Source organism: Watersipora subatra, chromosome 1, assembly GCF_963576615.1.
Source record: "Watersipora subatra chromosome 1, tzWatSuba1.1, whole genome shotgun sequence".
Taxonomy (NCBI): domain Eukaryota; kingdom Metazoa; phylum Bryozoa; class Gymnolaemata; order Cheilostomatida; family Watersiporidae; genus Watersipora; species Watersipora subatra.
In genome coordinates this window covers 39,308,100-39,332,406 of record NC_088708.1, presented here as the reverse complement: position 1 = coordinate 39,332,406, position 24,307 = coordinate 39,308,100, and the positions used below count along the sequence as shown (strand labels likewise).

General features: G+C 35.5%; 3 protein-coding genes across 4 annotated transcripts in view; 2 read left to right on the top strand and 1 right to left on the bottom strand.

Moving 5' to 3' along the window:
- Window positions 1-2,323, top strand: part of LOC137398416 (cytosolic purine 5'-nucleotidase-like) — a 52,964-nt gene extending 50,641 nt beyond the window's left edge. The window contains exon 13 of the mRNA XM_068084525.1: window positions 1,913-2,323. Coding sequence (XP_067940626.1) covers window positions 1,913-2,137 — 225 coding nt within the window. The 3' untranslated portion in view covers window positions 2,138-2,323. The remainder of the gene's footprint in view (window positions 1-1,912) is intronic.
- LOC137398497 (myosin regulatory light chain LC-2, mantle muscle-like) lies at window positions 2,242-11,690 on the bottom strand. 2 transcript variants are annotated; one of them, XM_068084622.1, is made up of 6 exons: window positions 11,559-11,690; window positions 10,940-10,958; window positions 8,442-8,516; window positions 7,406-7,583; window positions 3,177-3,255; window positions 2,242-2,583 (listed from the first exon to the last, which is right to left on the bottom strand). In XM_068084622.1, the coding sequence occupies exons 2-6, from the start codon at window positions 10,949-10,951 to the stop codon at window positions 2,430-2,432; spliced, it is 498 nt and encodes a 165-aa protein (XP_067940723.1). In that variant the 5' UTR covers window positions 10,952-10,958; window positions 11,559-11,690; the 3' UTR covers window positions 2,242-2,429. The 2 variants fall into 2 exon arrangements, with proteins under 2 accessions (XP_067940723.1, XP_067940718.1); XM_068084617.1 differs by lacking the exon at window positions 8,442-8,516 and adding an exon at window positions 8,235-8,345.
- A 2,520-nt stretch (window positions 11,691-14,210) lies between these two features.
- LOC137387424 (zinc finger protein Helios-like) lies at window positions 14,211-14,993 on the top strand. Its single transcript, XM_068073849.1, has one exon. It carries the CDS (start codon window positions 14,211-14,213, stop codon window positions 14,991-14,993), a length of 783 nt encoding a protein of 260 aa, XP_067929950.1.
- Window positions 14,994-24,307: the final 9,314 nt, after the last annotated feature.

Below are 24,307 nucleotides of genomic sequence, written 5' to 3'. Positions count from 1 at the left end.
GTGATCAATAGGTAACCTCAGCCTTCACTTACCAACTTATTGACCAGTTGATGAAATCTTCCCCTGCACACCATCAAAGGCTCTCTACATCATCAAAGGTTTCACTTAGAGCTTACACAACCTTTTATGCTCAGAGTTAGGTGCATCTGGTTGAGATTAAGATAATTCAAACCACAAGTTATACAATTAAATAAATTTATTGCAAATGTTAGAGAATGATTTTAAATTTCTAATGACTTGATTGAACTAATGCAGACTTGATCTAGTTTTGTGTCTCAAGTTTGATAAGATAGTCTCTTATTTAAAGGTTATTACAGTTATTTGATATGAAAAGATTCACCATGTCTTACTCTATTGTGTTGCATGCGCAAAATATGTGGAAATGTGATTACAAGCTCTTAAAAGCTCAAAACAGTTAATCACAGCTATCACAAAAATGTTGTAGTGTAGAATCTCTTTATTTTGATGACGTTCTCAAACATTTTGGTTATTGTTTTGACACGTGATGTTATCACATGAATTGAACGGCCAATAAAAGGCTCAATATCAAACGTCTCGGAGCACTAGTTTATGACAAACACTTCGGGTTTTACCGAAAAGCCCGTAATAAATATAGATGCTCGCTACTTTACGGTTTTGCTTCGGCTTGGTCTAATCGTCTAGTCGTAATCTGATCGTGTGACCCATACTTCCTGCCAAACAGCGCGAATAATTTCTGCAGCATTTTTCGATCCTCACAGGAGACCAACAGGCTCGTCATGTTTATCAGAGGATGATATACAATTGTTCAAGCTAAGGTTAAAAAATTAAACAATTTTTTGTGGTATGTTCTGAAATATCAGTGCTCAAAATGCCAGCATTACAATGATGATGAAATAGACGTGTAAGAACAATAGGCATGGTTTTATTGAATGCGTGAAGTATATTTGTGAAAATATTTGTACGAATGAGGTTGCATGAAAGTATAAACAGAAGCCATCTTGTTCAACTACGTCCCATTTGAGCCGTTTTGGAAAGGGATTCCAAACTACGGTGTTTTCGTGATGGCTGCAATTAACTGTTCGCTTTTAAGAGCTTGTAATCACATTCCCACATATTTGGCACCTACAACACAACAGAGTAAGACATGGTGAATCGTTTGGTATCAAATAACTGTAATGCGAATTTTGTTGCAAGTCAACCTTTAAGACAGCCTCAATTTGATAGCTTCTGGACCTGATAATTTACTTACCTTTGCTTACCTCTGTCAGTACAGGTTCCCTAATAAGTCTATTTTGTTGGCTCGCGTTTATATGCACAGTTGACTAGCATTACTACAAAGTATTTGCCGTAAAACCAATATATTTCAGAACAACTAGGGAGGAACAAGGTCACTATGATGACATCTTGACATTTATATATCAACTTGTATCGGTCTTTTCCGTAAGGTTTGCATATTGTTGTTTGCATATTACTATCAATATACAAAAGTTGGTGTATCAGAAGCCATTGGGGTTCAGCCTCGGTGTTTACCAAACCTCATCTGAACAATATTGGTTCAGGTTAGGCTTTATTAAGTTCAGCCATGAAGTACATCTCAGTACCTCATTCTGATTCTCATGATACAAAACTTACCCACTGTTCAGCAGATGCCTGCTCAAGTTTGTCAGAAAAATATTAATTGAACAGGCAGTTAACTCCCCGAGTCCAACCTATGTGGGTTAACTTTTTATAGTCACGGCTGATTCTCAGATTGTCTCTGTTACACTCTGTTTTACCATCGGTCGTTTGCGATCACCATATCTGCTAGATCGGTCGCTTGTGATCACCATATCTGCGAGATCGGTCACTTGCGATCACCATATCTGCTAGATCAGTCGCTTGTGATCACCATATCTGCTAGATTGGTGTTGAATAGTAATTTTGCTTGCAGATGCCTCATGAGTCGACTGTCGAGCATACTGAGCAATTCAATGACGATGAAAGTATGGGTGGAGTTTGTGCGAGGGACAAGCGAACTTGGTCGAATGAAGCTATGAATGGTGAGCCAAAGGTTAACCAACTTACTATGGACAGCAGCTGCCATAACATGGATGATGACATGTCTAGTGATGAAGGCTCGCCCGTTCATAAACTTGCTGAAAATGGATTATGTTAAGAGAATTGAGGCTATAATAAATTTTATTAATTCTTCATTAATCATTTATTTCAACTATCGCCATTATAGCAACTACATGGTACCATAGTTTAATATTTTGAAAGTTTTACAAACACCCTCCAATTTTATTTGTTTAGGTTATTTGTTATTCACATTATTTTAAGCATATAAAACTGCACAAAACGAGCTATAATACTAGCAATTAAAATCTGTTCTACACACGAGTCAGCGTACGATTCTGAGCAACATCATTGTCATTATTTTTATTATGATTGACAAAAAATCCGGCAGATCATGCTGCCAATTCTTCTTGATTTCCTCTCTTTATGAGAGTAACGAATGCATCATAATCAAACACTCCTCCAGATATGGGTGCTTCTTTCCAGACTTGGCGAATTTCATCTTCTTTGAAATTGTCTCCCATGTTTTGCAGCAAATCCTTTATGCTACAATGAAAGGCAACAAAGATGGTTGAGGAGAGTTTTAGAATAGTTGTATAAGATTGACAGCCTATATTAATCCTGAAATAGAGTTTTATATCTAAACAAACATGTTAGAGATCATACAATGACTATTTAAAAGGGGTGTGATGTATTTATGAGAATATGAATTATCAAGTTGAAAGAATAAAAATGGTCATGTAACTAAATGACTGGATTTCATTTTATTCTTCAGGCGCATGACAATCACTAAAGCATCCAATAGTGAGAATCAAACCCATCACGAGACTTTCATAACAACCGCCCGTGAGAAAAAATACAAAAGGGAAAGATCGGTTTTCATTTTGAGTTGTCTCTACATATAGACTTATTGGTAGCGATTCGAGATATGTAGTTTAGTGAGCTGTAAAACCGAGCTAGTAGGATGCAAGCGTGTCGCAGGTTGCAGGAATCCAAAACAAGACAGCCGTTAGTTTTGAACAAATGAAGCTATCTCTGGGTAGACTGGACGAAAGCTAAATGAGTAGTGGAGAGCTAGTGCAAGGAAGCCTGAAACTGTTTATTTACTACTTACAGTACGTTAGACAGAGTACACTTACTATTCCTCTGGAAGCTTCCCCACTCTGGCTGGGTCAAACTGCTCAAAAGCCTGTCTAAGTGTGTTTTCTGGATCAGTTCCTTTAATAATCACATATATGGATGCAACAAATATTTTACCAGTTACAATATATTATATGTTAGAAGTACAACTATGAGCTTTTCAACAGACCATAAAATGAAAGTGTTTTTATGTCAGATGCCGTCGCATGTCATTGCTTACGAGCAGAAAACTTCAGTTTTTATTTTACAAAAACTGTTATAAAATCTTAGCCACAATATCGTACAATAGCCACAATTAGTTACAGCTGGAGACAATTGGGTGTTTAAGAGCTTGATTCTTAGAAACTAAACAGAGTTTTGAAAACAAATAATCTTAGCGACTTGTCAGAAGGCAGAGAGAATAGTGAAGAAGTGAAGTGAGAGTGTGAAATTCAGAAATGTGAAATCGGCCATAAAATGTGAAAATGAATGGTGTCTACACGAACTAACAAACACACACAATGACAAAATGGGATTTATTTACTTAGATATCATTGTCTACACTAATTGTAGTTAGTCAGTGTCTAGCCAGGAAGTACTCATTTCTATTGATTTGCATGCAGTGAGACAAGAGACAAGAATTTCTATTGCTTAAGCAATGTCGCTAAAGCACTCGTCTAAAGATTGTGTAGCACGTGCAGCTGGTTGTATAACAGCTATCTGTTGTATAACACTCACAACAGCTGGATGTATAACAGCTATCTGTTGTATAACACTCACAACAGCTGGTTGTATTACAGCTATATGTTGTATAATACTCACAACAGCTGGTTGTATAACAGCTATCTGTTGTATAACACTCACAACAGCTGGTTGTATAACAGCTATCTGTTGTATAACACTCACAACAGCTGGTTGTATAACAGCTATATGTTGTATAACACTCACAACAGCTGGTTGTATAACAGCTATATGTTGTATAACACTCACAACAGCTGGTTGTATAACAGCTATCTGTTGTATAATACTCACAACAGCTGGTTGTATAACAGCTGTCTGTTGTATAACACTCACAACAGCTGGTTGTATAACAGCTATCTGTTGTATAACACTCACAACAGCTGGTTGTATAACAGCTATCTGTTGTATAACACTCATAACAGCTGGTTGTATAACAGCTATCTGTTGTATAACACTCACAACAGCTGGATGTATAACAGCTATCTGTTGTATAACACTCACAACAGCTGGTTGTATAACAGCTATCTGTTGTATAACACTCACAACAGCTGGTTGTATAACAGCTATCTGTTGTATAACACTCACAACAGCTGGTTGTATAACAGCTATATGTTGTATAACACTCACAACAGCTGGTTGTATAACAGCTATCTGTTGTATAACACTCACAACAGCTGGTTGTATAACAGCTATCTGTTGTATAACACTCACAACAGCTGGTTGTATAACAGCTATCTGTTGTATAACACTCACAACAGCTGGTTGTATAACAGCTATATGTTGTATAACACTCACAACAGCTGGTTGTATAACAGCTATCTGTTGTATAACACTCACAACAGCTGGTTGTATAACAGCTATCTGTTGTATAACACTCACAACAGCTGGTTGTATAACAGCTATCTGTTGTATAACACTCACAACAGCTGGTTGTATAACAGCTATATGTTGTATAACACTCACAACAGCTGGTTGTATAACGGCTATCTGTTGTATAATACTCACAACAGCTGGTTGTATAACAGCTATCTGTTGTATAACACTCACAACAGCTGGTTGTATAACAGCTATCTGTTGTATAACACTCACAACAGCTGGTTAGCAAATGCAAAACGCAGCCAAGGTTTTAGTTTATTAAAAAGCTTTTGCGCTTGTGAAAAGTATAAGAATGAAAATAGGGGTATTTTCAGGACAATGGATATTGCAAGTCCTTCTAACACACCGAGGTTTAAAGTTACTAATGTTCCACTGATGTGACTTACCGTGAGATTAGACTTCCACTAATGTGACTTACAGTGAGATTAGACTTCCACTAATGTGACTTACAGTGAGATTAGACTTCCACTTATGTGACTTACAGTGAGATTAGACTTCCACTAACGTGACTCACACTGAGATTAAACTTCCACTAATGTGACTTACCGTGAGATTAGTCTTCCACTAATGTGACTTACAGTGAGATTAGACTTCCACTAATGTGACTTACAGTGAAATTAGACTTCCACTAATGTGACTTACAGTGAGATTAGACTTCCACTAATGTGACTTACAGTGAGATTAAACTTCCAATAATGTGACTTACACTGAGGATAAACTTCCACTAATGTGACTTACAGTGAGATTAGACTTCCACTAACGTGACTTACAGTGAGATTAGACTTCCACTAACGTGACTTACCGTGAGATTAGACTTCCACTAATGTGACTTACAGTGAGATTAGACTTCCACTAATGTGACTTACCGTGAGATTAGACTTTCACTAACGTGACTTACACTGAGATTAAACTTCCAATAATGTGACTTACACTGAGATTAAGCTTCCACTAATGTGACTTACACTGAGATTAGACTTTCACTAATGTGACTTACCGTGAGATTAGACTTCCACTAACGTGACTTACACTGAGATTAAACTTCCAATAATGTGACTTACACTGAGGTTCGATTTACACTAATGTGACTTACACTGAGGTTAGGCATACACTAATGTGGTTCTAAAAAGTTTTATACTATAAAGAATTGCTATTGTTTGTAGTAAGAGTTGACCACTATAGCATTATAGCTCAATTGTTTATTTAAATTAAAGTGAAGATAAACTACATTTATAAATTGTTATATATTGTAACCACGATAGCCGAGGATAAACCCCTCTGACTGTTTTGCTTTTGCAAAACAGTCAGAGGGGTTTGTTTTGCCATACTAAGATTTGTAGTTTTAATATTATTATAGTCTAAGCCTTAGAGCCAACGTGTGAAATATACTTGTCTGCCGCCCGAAAGACTATAGACACAAACTCTAAATTTCAATATTTAACTTTCTCTCATTTTCAGAACTTTCCAACTTCCCCCCAAAGCTCTGATATTATCGGTTGAGCCATTCCCAGTGTTGAGCAATGAATATTGAAACTCAAACTACATAGTAACCTATCATTTAAGCCCTAACCTTCCCAAAAAGGCTAAAAAAGATTATCGCTCAATATAAATATCGTACTGTCACGTGTAAACATTTTAAGTTTAGCATCACCATAGCTTAAGTAAAACATATTCAGGTCTGTCACTACAAGCCACTATATTGTTGCTTGATTAAAGTTTTGTTCTCCCTTTGTTATTGATACAAGCATTACATTTTTTTTTCTTGTTTAAGACTCGCTTCAATTGTTTATTATTTTTTATTAAATAATTGGAAGCTCATGCTTTATATTATTGTGACAACACTTTGTTAGAGTTATGTTCCCTTACTGATTCATATTTGAAGAGGCAGACAAATCTCTACGAATTCACATGAAGAGAAAGTTGTGCATCGCTACATACATGTACATGTACAATGAGGCTTGTAGCCCGGTTGATAGAGGCATGCATTGTTGACTTCGGCAATATATCTTTAGAGATGATAAACTAGTAGGTCAAACAGTAACCATTAAGTACATATGACCTACCAATATAAACTAGTAGGTCAAATCTTGGTATCGTCTCTGCACCACTTTAGTCGGTTATTAACTTTACTTACAAATTATACAAAAACTTAAAATGACGCATATCTACTCAGTTGAATTAGAAGCTATTCTTCAGAATGTATCTTTAGTTGATACGCTGGTGAGCTGTAGGAGATTGTCAGATGTGTCAATAAAGCACAGAGAATAAGTACGTACATATATATGCACAATTATTTTAATCCAGGAAAGCTCAATGATTGGCGCAGTGTGTCGGTGTAAAAAGTCAATGACTGCGTGTTCAAATCGTGTACAGTGCAATCTTTTTCTTAGCATCCAACAATGGCGTTGGTCAGGCGAACACAGCTCTTATTATAGTAACGATTAGTAGTGTCATTGCTTAGACTAGTTGAGTACATGTACTTAGACTAGTTGAGTACATGTACTTAGACTAGTTGAGTACATGTACTTAGACTAGTTGAGTACATGTACTTAGACTAGTTGAGTACATGTACTGTTTTTCTAAACAATATTGTCACCGGCCCCCCTGATATGATCAAAACAAACTCTCTACATACCATGCATCTTTTCACCAAACAAGGTTAAAAATGAAGTGAAGTTGAGTTGTCCTGGACATTCAGACAACATTTTATTTAGTTCTTCATCTGAAGGTTGTCTTCCAAGGCTGAGATGAATTTCTCGAAGGTCTTCTATGCCAATGAAACCATCGCGGTCTGCATCGATCATGGAGAATGCCTAGAGAAGATGACTCGGTGCTTATAGAGACTATTTTTAGTAATAAAATGAAGCAAACTGTTTTTAATCTTTAAATAAGTCTCTTTTTAATCCAACCTAGGTATCTTAAGAAAATACAAACGATTATTTGTCTTCCTCTTTCATTCGAATATTAGCAATAAAATGAAACAGGTGGAGCAGAGGCTAATGAAGAAATAATTGTGACGTGGCTTGATTGAGACCCATGTGTAACTCAATAAAATCACTTGACATCATAACATGTGAGAAACAGTCGAGTTTAAACATAATGTATTACCATAGATATAGTAAGGGTTTACTATATCTATGTGTATTACAAACAGAATTAAATTTAAGCAAAAAAAATATGATTTTTTTAAATTTATCTTTAACATGATGAAAGTTAATAATAAGTTATATAATAAGTTATATAATAAGTTATATAATAGCTGATTACAAGCTATTTAATCGAGACAAAAAATTTTGAGAAAATACCTGTTAGATGATCATCATAATCATATACATACATGTACATACATGTACATGCACTGTATGTGCAGCAAGCAAACAAGCAAACAAACAAACAAATGAACAACAACATGCATTTGTAGAGTAAAATGGTTGGAAGCACATATATAAAAAGAGCAATCAAACCTCTTTGAATTCCTGTATCTGAGTTTGATTAAAAAATGCAAAGACGTTAGAGGTAGTTCTCTGCGCCCTTCTAGGCTCATCTCCTTCCGCTTGTTTCTTCCTGTTGGCTTTCTATGAAGGAATGACATGAGAACACGCCGTATAGCGAACAGACAATACAGACATAGCAGCACTCAACATCACTACGCTCTCCCTCTCTCTCTCTACCTCTTTAAACTCCTGAAGTTGACTCTGAGAGAACATTCCTAGTACATTTGTTGTCGCCCTGTGCATTCTTTTTTTCTGGCAATTATACGAAATAAGCAATGTAATAGTCCAGTCATGGAGTGCTTGGGTATACCAAGACCTCCCCTTTTGAGCTGGAAACAATGATTTCTACAACTTCTATTAGCGTTTTCTTTCTACAGCAGTTTAATTTTATACGAAGTATCACTGCTACTTATAACACGCTACTTATAACACGCTACTTATAACATGCTACTTATAACACGCTACATATAGCAGTGTGATATGGCCTTACATACTATTTGAATAAGTTATTTTGTAAATGTTTAGTCAGAGTTTTACATAAAGATTTATTTGTATGTCTCTTTTCAAGTGGTAGTCTCTAGACTGCATAGGTAAGTGCGCAGGTAAGTTGGATAATCCCTTAAAAGGAGTCACTTTGTTTACAATGTCAACTTTAGCCCAGTAAATGCTAGTGTATATTTTTATAAGTCTTCATCGCTGCCAAAACAGGCCAAGACAGCAGCTACTTGGTGTATAACAAATATTGTATAGCTACTTAATGTATTGTAACGAACATATCACCCAACATATAAGTTTCTATTACAAAAACCTTACCCAGCATTTTAGTGATCATATAACATAAGGTAGCATTCCTTCATATTTAAATGAGCCCAAATTCTATAGGCCTTCAATTTCAAAACAGACAACCTTCTTGTTCAAGAACGCGTGTAAGGAGAAGATTTGTGTTTTTACCACAGTATTTAGGTCAAGGCTACGGAATTGCTCTGCAGCCTGTTCTGAGGATTAGTTGCGCAGAACTGGTTTACGATAGGATAAAAGAGAATGACGTCGTGGAGCAACATAAAAATGGTATTCAAGCCATTCGCCATTTCCTTCAAGCGTAATAAATTGCTCTATAAATTGCTCTATGAATACCTTGGCATTTGAGTTACTCACGTAATTGCTGTCTATTGCGTTTGCTGAGAGAATTGATTTAGTTGATGGAGTCAACTAACACCGTATTGGGAGAACATGATCCAGTAATTAGCTATGTGCAACTATACAGTGTAGCTATACCATAGCTATATGAATGTATGGAGTTTGGCTATATCATAGCTATATGAATGTATGGAGTTTGGCTATATCATAGCTATATGAATGTATGGAGTTTGGCTATATCATAGCTATATGAATGTATGGAGTTTGGCTATATCATAGCTATATGAATGTATGGAGTTTGGCTATATCATAGCTATATGAATGTATGGAGTTTGACTATACCATAGCTATATGAGTGTATAGAGTATAGCTATATCATAGCTATATGAGTGTATAGAGTATAGCTATATCATAGCTATATGAGTGTATGGAGTTTGACTATATTATAGCTATATGAGTGTAAGGAGTGGCTATACCATAGCTATATGAGTGTAAGGAGTATAGCTATACCATAGCTATATGAATGTATGGAGTTTGGCTATATCATAGCTATATGAATGTATGGAGTTTGACTATACCATAGCTATATGAGTGTTGCGATTCCCTTTCTTTTTCATTCCCGGTTTCAAGCTTTTTAGTTGACAATCAAATAGTAGCTTGCTTGTTATTAGAATAATTAAAAGCAAGCTGTCTCTGCACTGAGTACCTATCATAACTCACAGGCAGCGGGTAAGTCCTGAACAATATGTGACAGAAAACTTGACTCTCTGTATCTTCCACGCAGATGAACCCGTAAAAACTAATTGCGCTTATACGCAGTAGTTTAGATTTTTGTCTTGTAAAATATTTATTATGCTTGTAAATGCTGTGATTGTACATTGTAAGTACATTGTACACTGTAAGTTAGCTTTGCCCTGTTCACTGGCTCCAGGTCAAACATATGAATATTACTGAACAATTGGTAAACTTGGAGCACAGACAAGTTAAAAGTGGAATTAAACTATAATTCTCTCTTCAAAAAGAAAACCATATGTCTGGTCGTAAAATATTTATGCTAAATGCATCAACACAACATGGCCGGGCCGGGTCTGCATGCTGTTCTAAATTGGATTGACATTTGAACTAGTCATAAATATCTCATTCAATGATGAAACGCCAGTAGGAACGGCAATTTAGTTAGAGGTAGGTTCTGAGATTTTTTTACCAATAAAATGTGTGAACAAGCATTTGCATCCCTGTTTTATCAAGCCTAATGGCTACTACATCACGTGTTGTTTAATTGCAGAGGAGTTGGTGATTGCCTCACACATTCCAAACCAAAAGCTAATTGTACCTTTTTGTTGCATTTTATTGCCTCACCTTATCAGCCATTATGTCTATGAATAGTACTTCTACGTAGGTCTATTACTATGTATATAGACACTCTATCAAAGATGCTGTTACTTACATGTATAATATAATAGCTAAATATAAAAGATTTAAGATTTTGCTTTAAATTTATATATTGTCGCATAGTAAAATGAATAAATATTACTTACTTCTTCAGCCATTTTTGATCTACAAAATAAAAAAGAAAACAGTTTGTTGATGTAAATAAACATCAGTGTCACGGTCTGTTTATTTATGATAAGTCTGCAGAAAGCAAAACTACAATGGTTAAATAATAAAACTAATGAAAAATTATAATAGATATTTTCAAGAACTTGGTTTTCACTAATTCAGTAACACTCGTGGTAACTAGACATATTGCCTATTCTGCAATTTAAATTTAACCACCTTTGTCATCATTACCTTCAATAATAATAGATACAATAATGCATTAGACGTAGTATCTTTGCAGTCTCCAGCATATAAAATGTTTCCCATTGTAATATAACATCACTTATATTCTCACATAAGTCCGATATGACTGTACAGAAGCAACACCTATAAAAGGCGAGTTTGGCGCATAGAATGACACCTTTAGACAGGTGCTCATGTGCAGAAATGCTATTTACACTTTTAAGTAGCTCTTGACACAAAATGGTTCATTGTACTTACCTGTTTTACTAGTTCTATACATAATTCTTTATTTTCCACGTTTTTGTCTCTGATATTAATACAATTAATTAAGAATATTTTCTGATAATGCAAATAAAATAGATTCCATTCACTTACATATTTAGTCTTGTATTTAAAATCTTATCCAGAGATTCGAAAATATAGCGGCAGGTTAGAATTCCCAAACACTACTTTTCGCTTATTTTTTACAAGCCCTACGCCTCCACTGATGCCAAGTGAGATGAGAGTATCGCAACAAGCAGCTAAAGCTTAATTACCAACTGCTGGTGGCTTGCCATATATGGCATGTGTCATTAAAGCTTGTGCGGCAGGTAGCGCAGGTGAGGGCAATATCCTAGCCTAATTAAACTAAGGAGAGCAACAATGAGCCATCTCAGAGCTATTACAGGATCCGTGCCTCCTTCTGCCTAATTAGCAGACACTCTTTCAAACTCACATTTGTCTGATGAGATCGACTGCAGTCAACTTACATGTAGATGATGTCATTATTACTCCTCAAAATCACTCAAAGGCAAACCTGTATCACGTACAGCAAAAAAGATTTAATCACAATTTATTTAAGAGCTCTTTGTGTTAACCTATAAAATATTTCATCGCATGTATGTTAGCACCTCCATGACTAGTCGAATATGATATCTCAGCTTTTATAAACTGTTTGGTTATAAATGAGCACTCGATTAAAACATTCAATATTTTTACTATGGTTGTAATCTCTAATGTGGCTGAATGATTTACATAGTAATATTAAGATGGATGATCTGCAGAATGCTACAGTAATTGAACAATCTGCAGAGCACTATTGTGATTAGATGATTTACAACATGTTATTGTAACCAGCTCTACAGAATACATTGTGACAGAGTGATCTGCAGAATACATTGTGACTGAGTGATATACAGAATACATTGTGACTGAGTGATCTGCAGGATACATTATGACTGAGTGATCTGCAGGATACATTATGACTGAGTGATCTACAGAACACATTGTGACTGAGTGATCTACAGAATACATTGTGACTGAGTGATCTATAGAATACATTGTGACTGAGTGATCTAAAGAATACATTGTGACTGAGTGATCTGCAGAATACATTATGACTGAGTGATCTACAGAACACATTGTGACTGAGTGATCTACAGAATACATTGTGACTGAGTGATCTATAGAATACATTGTGACTGAGTGATCTAAAGAATACATTGTGACTAAGTGATCTACAGAATACATTGTGACTAAGTGATCTACAGAATACATTGTGACTGAGTGGTCTGCAGAATACATTGTGACTGAGTGATCTACAGAATACATTGTGACTGAGTGATCTACAGAACACATTGCGACTTTGTGATATACAAAATGCATTGTGACTGGGAAATATACACTATATATGTTCGATTATTTAGTAAAACCACAAGTATGATTGGTTGGTATTGATTCATTTGTCAATGGCAGACTATAATTAGCGCTGCTGCCTTAATAGCAGATACCTCGAAGGATCTAATGTAAATAAGAGGTTTCCATTACAGAGATATTGTTAAGCTCCACAACTCGCAACAGAATGATGTAAAAACTCATAAAAGATGCAACTTTTAGATAGCTGTCAGCGGCTTAACTGCTGAGTAATAAATTAAAAGCATCATTAAAGGCATCATTATAATGCAAGCATGTCCTTCTTTGGTTTCGGTTAGAAAACACCACAACTCATGAATGACATCTACCAATCAACAAACCGATGTCTTTACCTCTGAACCTAAAACACTGAATTTTTCTGTTCCAACTGTTATTCTATATCAGGACACTAAAATAGCAGCAGTTGACAGTTTAATTAGATAGAACCATTTCGTATCTTCTTGTGTTCATTAGCAAGAAAAGCCGAAGAGCTCATTGAAGCTGAATACTCAAGCAATTTTAATCCCATATGGTACACTGACAAAATGACAAGGGTTTTGATGGCAGCATATATGCTGCTATCAATAATAAATGAGTAAAGTGTAAATTGCTGCCATTGTTAGTATAATATCATTATTTTATAAGCCAGGGTTGCGCCTAGTTATAAATTATTAAAGAGTTCACATTGATATAGGATACTCAACACTGACAACTCACATCATTTGTTGTAGCAGAGCGAGAGAGAAACTGCTGTGACATGTCAACAATGAAGTGCGATAAGTGTCAAGGAACTTTTGACAGCAGGGATCTGTTGGCTATGCATATGCTAGACCACAGTTTTTCTACAGCTGAGGATTTGAAGGCTTTACAACTACCTTCTGCCATGTCAAAAAGAGCTTGCAGCCCTAGCCCTAGAATAATTGACAGGCTTTTACAAGTGCCATCAAAAAACCAAATTACTGGTTACTCCATGGAATACAAATGTGACATATGTCAGCTGGTGAGTTGAGCTATTTTGCAAACTTTGTTTTGTTACTTTGGATAGCCATGAAAGCTGAAAGGCTTTGATTATTGCCATGGACAAATGTGGCCAGTGTTAGCAGCTGCGCATTTTGCAAACTTTGGCGGGTTATTTCAAGTAATACTTATTAGTTGATTCTGGCTACACAATGATTTATTTTTGTTTTACTTTCTACACATTTTGTTTATTAAGAAAATCAATTGAAGTCGTGGTATTGTTAAAGGTTTATATCCATTTCAAGCAGTTAACCGCAAGCTAGACGACTTATGAAAACTTGTATGCTGCAGGTATGTGAAGACCAGAATAGCTTAGCTATGCACAGTTTGTCCCACACAATGAGCCCTCATCTCCTCCAGAAGACCAGCCTGGCTGGTTCTTTCTCTTGTCACTTCTGTGGCATTGTCTTTGCGTGTGAAGATACATGTCTCTTGCATGTCCTTTCTCATCATAACACGACCAAAACTCCATTAGACCTTAGCCTTAGATCTTCAGAAATGCGAGCAAAAGACTGTAAGGAGCAACTTAAAAGTATAGCCAAGTCTCTGCAGTCAAAGCCTAAATACAGTAAAAATACTGATCAGGCATTATTGAGTAAAAATTACACGAAAAGTTTTGAGAGTTCGATGAAGGCTTTTGAGACAAACCCTTTAGCGTGTCGCACTAGAGAAACAGTCGAGTATGGAGAGCCTTTGGCAAAAAGAATATGCAAGTCGGAGCCAAAGTCTCCAAGCAATGAATTAAGAGAGTCAAGCCTGGATGAGGTCGCTCATGGAACTGATCGTAACAAAAGAAGTCATAGTAATCTTTTCAATGATACTTTACAATCAGATTATCATTTGGCAATTCTGAAACACGAGTTCACTGCTGCAGGCTGTCGGTCACCCCCGACGTACAACATCCAGGCTGATGCACGAGCAAACAGAGATGGTCAAGCTGGAGGCATCGGCAGCTTAAATGGACTACTCTTCTGTGAATACTGTGATATCATCTTTTTAGACAGGGCCATGTATAATCTACACGCTGGTTTACACAACTGCAACTCTCCGCTGCAGTGCAACATTTGTGGAAAGAAGTGCTCTACTCCATTACAATTTGCTGCTCACGTCATACACAGCTAACGGCATAGCAGCGCCAAATTAGTGTCGAGACAAAGGATACCTCATTGGCTGGTGTCAGAGACAAAGGATGCCTCATTGGCTGGTGTCAGAGACGAAGGATACCCCATTGGCTGGTGTCAGCTCTAGGTTGACATCAGCTTCTGCTTTTTGACAAATCATAATCAGACATAGAGATAAAACTCGATTCTGTGAACCACAGTAGTTACACACCCTAATTACACACGCAGTAGTTACACACACTAGTTACACACACTACTTACACACACAGTAGTTACACACACTAGTTACACACACTACTTACACACACAGTAGTTACACACACTAGTTACACACACTACTTACACACACAGTAGTTACACACACTAGTTACACACACTACTTACACACACAGTAGTTACACACACTAGTTACACACACTACTTACACACACAGTAGTTACACACACTAGTTACATACTAGACATTAAAAGATTAGCATTAAAGACTTTTATTAGCATTTGTAACAAAAATCAATATTATTGTCAACTTAAAGCAAATTTAGCCACTAGATAATCATATTATACTCGTTCTATACTGTTTTATATTTTATGTGTGCTTATGACTGATCATAGCAGATTTATATGCCTATTAATGGCATATAAATATATTATATTCTTATTAATAGCATGTAAATATATTATATTCCTATTTATGACATGTAAATATATTATATTCAAAGTTTGTGACTTACGAAAGATTACTTCTAAATATTTGTCTGTTTCACATTTTCTGCTTTTCTTCAAACTTAGTATAACCTCGTATAATCTTGTATAACTAATTGAAGCTGTGAGATGATGTCGCAAATAAAGACATGGCTTTTTTGAAGGTGAGAGCAACTCACAGAAAAGGTTTGAGTAAAATGTAATAAATAAACACAGTAAAAAGAAAACAGTTTGATAGGCTACGATTATGATAGTAAAGCATACAGCGAATGTGATTGGCTGAAATGGTGGCAGTGTGGCACAATGTGTGTGATTGGCTTAAATAGTGTGATAGTGAGGCATGGTGTATGTGTTTGGCTGAAATATAGTCATAGCGAGGCATGGGTGACCTTGGCTGGCTGAGATGGATAAAGAAGTAGTCGAACACACAAAATATAAGAAACGTGAATCTACAGCAGTACGGAGAAGAATGTTCTGACAGAATTGTTTAAAACCTAAAATATTGTAAAAAGAGAATAGAGATGTCAGCAAGTAAACTTTACAGACAATCATCAGATTAGTCAAACCAAGCTTGTTAAGTGATAATCTGTTCACAGTTACCAGATAACAGAAATGTCTAAAGATAAGGGGGAGATAAACCTAAAAATGACAATAAATGTAACGTTCACTGGATTCATTAAAAAGCTTAGAAAACTGACATTTTGATTCTTATCATAGATAATCTAAATCTATTAATAGATAATAAATTATTTGATATGGTTCAAATTAAATAAATGCCAAATATTATAATCTTTGTCTATATTATCAATATTATAGATAATACAGTTTTTAAACTATATTGTCTATGATATTGCATATATTTGACTAGTGTATAAACCTGTCACAGGAAAGGTTAAAGACTGATGCGTGTTAATAAAAATATAATATTTCACAATTTTAATTATATACAAGGCAACCGAAAAAAAAGTTTTTTTGGCAGGTTTTTACTGAGGTTACTGCCTGTGAATAAAAACTGGGTGGGTGTTAACATTACACAATGTCGCTGACTATCAATCAATAGTGACCTGTGATTCTAAACACAACTCAGCATGCATCATAAATGTAATCAATCGATCTAGCCTAGAATGCATAAAACTCAAAACAAGTTGTTAATTTATGCAGACAATTGAAAATGGCGTAGGTGTTTTTGTTGAACAAAGGATTTCTACACTTTAGGTACAAAAAACATGACTCCTGTTTATCCCAGCTGATAAATAAATGAGTAGTGCGAAGCAAAGGTTACATAAACTATAGTTTCGCATGTATGTGAACATCATTGAACAAATGCTTGCGGCATCGATTTGGTAAACAACAATCGTGCAATGAACAAAGAAACACAGCTAGATGCACCCTTCGATGATGGTAAACAGTAGACCATCTCTTGGCTGTTCATCATCCATCATCTTTAGATGTGGCAGATCTTGTATCTGTTATACTTATTACTCAACCGATTTAAATGTCTGCATGTAAGGAACGATTTAAGCACTGTCTCTTCTTTGATTGGCACCAAACACAGTTGAATTGGTAGAAACTTGATGAACTGGATGATTTTGATATTTCAAATACCTACTTAGAACCTACCTTGCATTATTAGAATATATTTTTATTTAATTATATTAATATTAGAGACAAAAATATGGAAAATAAAAAATTAGGTGTATAACTTGTAAGAGAGGAACGTGCAATGAATCATTTGGTGTCGAAGGCTGATTACAAGCTAACATAGCATTGCAAGCACCTGTCTCAAAGTGTCATTTTATGTACCAAACTGGCCTTCTATAGCTGTTGCCTCTGTATTCATATTGCGCTGATGTGAGACCTTAAGTGATGTTATGTCATGGTGGGTAGTCAACACCTTATATGCCAAAGACTATGAAGACCCGGCGTACAATGAATTGTTGTATCTAGCTACCTTCACGCTGTCATACATGTGCATGTATTACATGTTATTCTAGTTATTAGTTATTAGAATTACATGATTCTAGTGATTGCAAACAAATGATGACAAAGCTGATTAAATTCAAATAGTAGGTTAGCCTTCATGTCTACTTAGAACTATCAGACAAGTGTCTATAGATGTAGATAGTGTAAACACGAAATTGAGTGTCATAGAAATGTTGGTAATGAACATAATCAGACATGCAACGGAGATGTTAATCTTGCAGTTATCTACTGCAGGATGTACCCTATTCAACTGTTACATTAAACATGCTGATATACCGTAAAATGTACAATAGTCAAGTGTTATATTGAACATGCTGATATACTATAACATGTACTATAGTCAACCGTTATATTGAACATGCTGATATACTATAACATGCACTATAGTCAATTGTTATATTGAACATGCTATTCTATGGAGTATTCTGTTTAACCTAGTGACCTACTTTAATTAAGAAAATATTATGCAGTAGTGTTCTTAATACTTATAAATGTTGTGACCAATTGAATGACAAATGTTATTTTTATGAAGAATCAATTTATAACTCTCAATATGTAATACTAATACATAATCTGTTCAAATAACAATTCCCCAAATGCACAGTAGTAATAGATTCATTTTACCAAAACACTCAGAATATCTGTAGCAATAGAACACAGTCGTTACAATTACAATGGTATAGCTACAATTGTTATAATTACAATGGTATAGCAACAATTGTTACAATTACAATGGTATAGCTACAACTGTTTCAACTACAATGGTATAGCTACAACTTACTACAGCTTACAACATAGCAAAAAGAAGCTGATACTATTTGGGTTATTGACATTTATAAAACTTGTGGGAATTTTTCTCTGCCATGTGGAACAAGTAATCAAGTATATTATGGATTGTTTAAAGCGTCTTTAATGCAAATTTTAGTTTTTCAGCTTTTTAGTTCCAATACAATCAGTACAAACCGGCAACAGATACTGTATCTCAATCTAATGTATTTCATGTCCCAGCAACATCATGCTCAACCACAAGAAACGAGTAAAGCAGCATTGAAGTTAGACAGACCACAGGGTGCAGAAAAAATAATCTGGGTAAAAAATGTGAACTTATTTTAATGCGAATGAAAGCAATATGTTTGAGACAAACCTACAGAGAAAACTGAAGGTCATCAAGGATAAAAACACTCAACAAAGCAGACGCATCAGTCATTTGAACGCCTACAATTTCTCATCAGAGTCACCCATGTAAGATGAAGCGCATCGGTGACTCCATATCTCAGAATTTGTCCTTTGAACTAGAAAGTGGTTTAGCCTTGAGTGAGATGAGATAATTTTGTATCATCGCATTATATGGAGCACGAAGTAGGTGGGCCCTCAAACTAACATTATACTCATAGTCATAGTGGACAGAAGCGAGTTGGTGAAGAAGGAGTTGTTTTCTCTGTGCATCATTAATCCGTTTTTCATCAAGTGTCACAAGCTCTGGTGTTGACTTGAGGCGCCCTGTATAAGAAAAATGTGTATTCAAGTAAAAAAGCAAGCATGAGTTAGTAGATAGCTGGTAGACATCATACAAGAATGAGTTAGTAGATAGCTGGTAGATATCATACAAGGATGAGTTAGTAGATAGCTGGTGGATATCATACAAGTATCAGTTAGTAGATAGCTGGTAGATATCATACAAGGATGAGTTAGTAGATAGCTGGTGGATATCATACAAGGATGAGTTAGTAGATAGCTGGTGGATATCATACAAGGATGAGTTAGTAGATAGCTGGTGGATATCATACAAGGATGAGTCAGTAGATAGCTGGTAGATATCATACAAGGATGAGTTAGTAGATAGCTGGTAGATATCATACAAGGATGAGTTAGTAGATAGCTGGTGGATATCATACAAGAATGAGTTAGTAGATAGCTGGTAGACATCATACAAGGATGAGTTAGTACATAGCTGGTGGATATCATACAAGGATGAGTTAGTAGATAGCTGGTAGATATCATACAAGGATGAGTTAGTAGATAGCTGGTGGATATCATACAAGAATAAGTTAGTAGATAGCTGGTGGATATCATACAAGTATCAGTTAGTAGATAGCTGGTAGATATCATACAAGTATCAGTTAGTAGATAGCTGGTGGATATCATACAAGAATGAGTTAGTAGATAGCTGGTGGATATCATACAAGTATCAGTTAGTAGATAGCTGGTAGATATCATACAAGGATGAGTTAGTAGATAGCTGGTGGATATCATACAAGTATCAGTTAGTAGATAGCTGGTGGATATCATACAAGTATCAGTTAGTAGATAGCTGGTAGATATCATGCAAGGATGAGTTAGTACATAGCGGGTAGATATCATACAAGGATGAGTTAGTAGATAGCTGGTGGATATCATACAAGGATGAGTTAGTAGATAGCGGGTAGATATCATACAAGGATGAGTTAGTAGATAGCTGGTGGATATCATACAAGTATCAGTTAGTAGATAGCTGGTAGATATCATGCAAGGATGAGTTAGTAGATAGCGGGTAGATATCATACAAGGATGAGTTAGTAGATAGCGGGTAGATATCATACAAGGATGAGTTAGTAGATAGCTGGTAGATATCATACAAGGACGAGTTAGTAGATAGCTGGTGGATATCATACAAGGATGAGTTAGTAGATAGCTGGTGGATATCATACAAGTATCAGTTAGTAGATAGCTGGTAGATATCATACAAGGATGAGTTAGTAGATAGCTGGTGGATATCATACAAGTATCAGTTAGTAGATAGCGGGTAGATATCATACAAGTATCAGTTAGTAGATAGCGGGTAGATATCATACCAGCATCAGTTAGTAGATAGCTGGTAGATATCATGCAAGGATGAGTTAGTAGATAGCGGGTAGATATCATACAAGGATGAGTTAGTAGATAGCTGGTGGATATCATACAAGGATGAGTTAGTAGATAGCGGGTAGATATCATACAAGGATGAGTTAGTAGATAGCTGGTAGATATCATACAAGGATGAGTTAGTAGATAGCTGGTAGATATCATACAAGGATGAGTTAGTAGATAGCTGGTAGATATCATACAAGGATGAGTTAGTACATAGCTGGTGGATATCATACAAGTATCAGTTAGTAGATAACGGGTAGATATCATACCAGTATCAGTTAGTAGATAGCTGGTAGATATCATGCAAGGATGAGTTAGTAGATAGCTGGTGGATATCATACAAGGATGAGTTAGTACATAGCTGGTGGATATCATACAAGTATCAGTTAGTAGATAGCTGGTAGATATCATACAAGGATGAGTTAGTAGATAGCTGGTAGATATCATATGACCTTGTACTTAGTTCAGCAGAGTTCACTCATAGTGCTTCTGTTCTCCCTTCAGTCATCCTGCTAGACATTGACCGATTCTAGACAGTTTTTCAAAACTTTTATTTTATAAATCACTATTAATAGTCATGGCACTTTTTAATCATACTAGTGCACAGGGTTGCTCTTAGGCTCTCAACTATCCGGAACAGCTAGTATACTCTAATGATTTATACAAGTGGGCTTGTTAGATCACCAATTGGGCTTTCTAAGGCAACAGCGTTTTTAGTTAACTATCTCCTAGTTAGCGTTCATCTTCCGATTTGGATATGCCGACGTTCCTGTTTCTTCTTCATATGCATAATTTAGCTCTTACCGCTCTGTTTTTCCCTTCTTTCTCTTCTTCGATCAATGGAAATTGATAAGTCAGTTTAAATTGTTAGCTGACTTCTCTATTTTTGTTTATCATCTCAGTTACTACTTAATTTCTTATTTTGTCAATTATCACAATCCTTCCGTTCTTGTCAGTCACATTCTCTATAAGAATTAATGTTCAATTATACCTTTTACTAGCATAATTACTGATATAGATAGCATATAGCCCGAGTTCCTATAGTGAAAAACAACTAAATTTGCAACACCTACTGACCTTTGCATTTTTCATCATACATAATGCAGCTGTTCACCATTCGGCTGTAAAATGTGTCGGAATTGTTGAACATTTCTATCTCTTCCTTCAAAGAGTTCACAAGAGTATCACCGGACCAGTGCTTAGACTTGCCAGTTGGTTCTAAGGTAGCAATAGCAAACAAATGTCAACTGACATCAGATAACAAGTAGCTGACTAGTGACTGACATGACCGAGTGTCGGTTATGTCAGTTGGAAGATAACGATAGTAGGTAACAGGTGGCAGCAAATGGCTATCAGAAACCTATCAATAAGGCAGCCTCAGCGGCACTTGACGCAATCACATAAGTTTATGCTATAAATGTTCATTGTATTTCTAAAAAGGACATACCATGGCAAGGAAGCATTTGATTTACATTTATATCCAATTTTTCAGTTTAGTAGATATAACTTCAGTTGCGTTAGTTTAAAATAGAGGTTAGTGTGTTGACTACTGGAGCTGTCCACCATCACTACAAGTATCATAAGTGTGTTGACAACCGGAGTCGTCCCCATCACTACAAGTATCATAAGTGTGCTGACTACCGGAGTCGTCCCCATCACTACAAGAATCATAAGTGTGCTGACTACCGGAGTGGTCCCCATCACTACAACTCTTTCTCACCTGACTGTCATCCCCGTTCACATAGTTATCTACTTTCAAATTTATGCCATTCCATATCCTACACGATCTGTTTTACTTAGCAGTTTTTCAGGTAGCATCTAGTCAGCATAGTAACATTTTACATCACTTACTGTTTACAAAGCTCTGGCTAACGATCATGTCTTCCAGTTTAGTAGCAATGTTATCGTTAGCAAACAGAAGATTATAAAAATAGAGGCCAAAGAAAGGTATGTGTGGTTTTGTCTCCACTTTTTTTAAAACCTTTAGAAGTTGTCCCTGAGAATGCTTTGGATCAATCCATTTCTGAAGTCTAGTCCAGCATCTGGTCAATGAGCAGAAATCAACTATGAACACAAAAGTAGCTAAGAAACACTAGACAGGAGGTATGAGAGAATAAAATAAAAAACACTAGACAGGAAGTATGAGAGAATAAAATAAGAAACACTAGACAGGAAGTATGAGAGAATAAAATAAGAAACACTAGACAGGAGGTATGAGAGAATAAAATAAGAAACACTAGACAGGAAGTATAAGAGAATAAAATAAGAAACACCAGACAAAAAGTATAAGAGAATAAAATAAGAAACACCAGACAGGAAGTATGAGAGAATAAAATAAGAAACACTAGACAGGAAGTATGAGAGAATAAAATAAGAAACACCAGACAGGCAGTATGAGAGAATAAAATAAGAAACACCAGACAAGAAGTATGAGAGAATAAAATAAGAAACACTAGACAGGAAGTATAAGAGAATAAAATAAGAAACACCAGACAAAAAGTATGAGAGAATAAAATAAGAAACACCAGACAGGAAGTATGAGAGAATAAAATAAGAAACACTAGACAGGAAGTATGAGAGAATAAAATAAGAAACACCAGACAGGCAGTATGAGAGAATAAAATAAGAAACACCAGACAGGAAGTATAAGAGAATAAAATAAGAAACACCAGACAAAAAGTATGAGAGAATAAAATAAGAAACACCAGACAGGAAGTATGAGAGAATAAAATAAGAAACACTAGACAGGAAGTATGAGAGAATAAAATAAGAAACACCAGACAGGCAGTATGAGAGAATAAAATAAGAAACACCAGACAGGAAGTATGAGAGAATAAAATAAGAAACACCAGACAGGAAGTATGAGAGAATAAAATAAGAAACACTAGACAGGAAGTATGAGAGAATAAAATAAGAAACACTAGACAGGAAGTATGAGAGAATAAAATAAGAAACACCAGACAGGAAGTATGAGAGAATAAAATAAGAAACACTAGACAGGAAGTATGAGAGAATAAAATAAGAAACACCAGTCAGGAAGTATGAGAGAATAAAATAAGAAACACTAGACAGGAAGTATGAGAGAATAAAATAAGAAACACTAGACAGGAAGTATGAGAGAATAAAATAAGAAAAACTAGACAGGAAGTATGAGAGAATAAAATAAGAAACACCAGACAGGAAGTATGAGAGATTAAAATAAGAAACACTAGACAGGAAGTATGAGAGATTAAAATAAGAAACACTAGACAGGAAGTATGAGAGAATAAAATAAGAAACACCAGACAGGAAGTATGAGAGAATAAAATAAGAAACACTAGACAGGAAGTATGAGAGAATAAAATAAGAAACACCAGACAGGAAGTATGAGAGAATAAAATAAGAAACACCAGACAGGAAGTATGAGAGAATAAAATAAGAAACACCAGACAGGAAGTATGAGAGAATAAAATAAGAAACACCAAACAGAAAGTATGAGAGAATAAAATAAGAAACACTAGACAGGAAGTATGAGAGAATAAAATAAGAAACACTAGACAGGAAGTATAAGAGAATAAAATAAGAAACACCAGACAGGAAGTATGAGAGAATAAAATAAGAAACACTAGACAGGAAGTATAAGAGAATAAACTAAGAAACACCAGACAAAAAGTATGAAAGAATAAAATAAGAAACACTAGACAGGAAGTATGAGAGAATAAAATAAGAAACACTAGACAGGAAGTATGAGAGAATAAAATAAGAA

Bases quoted from the DNA above. Each gene is read 5' to 3' on its own strand.
- LOC137398497 (XM_068084617.1), bottom strand. The intron at 7,584-8,234 runs GTTTGATTGCTC...CATCTTCTCTAG, and splicing joins AGATACAGGAATTCAAAGAG to GCATTCTCCATGATCGATGC. The intron at 2,584-3,176 runs GTAAGTGTACTC...CTTTCATTGTAG, and splicing joins GGGAAGCTTCCAGAGGAATA to CATAAAGGATTTGCTGCAAA.
- LOC137387424 (XM_068073849.1), top strand. From the start codon at position 14,211: ATGAGCCCTCATCTCCTCCAGAAGACCAGCCTGGCTGGTTCTTTCTCT.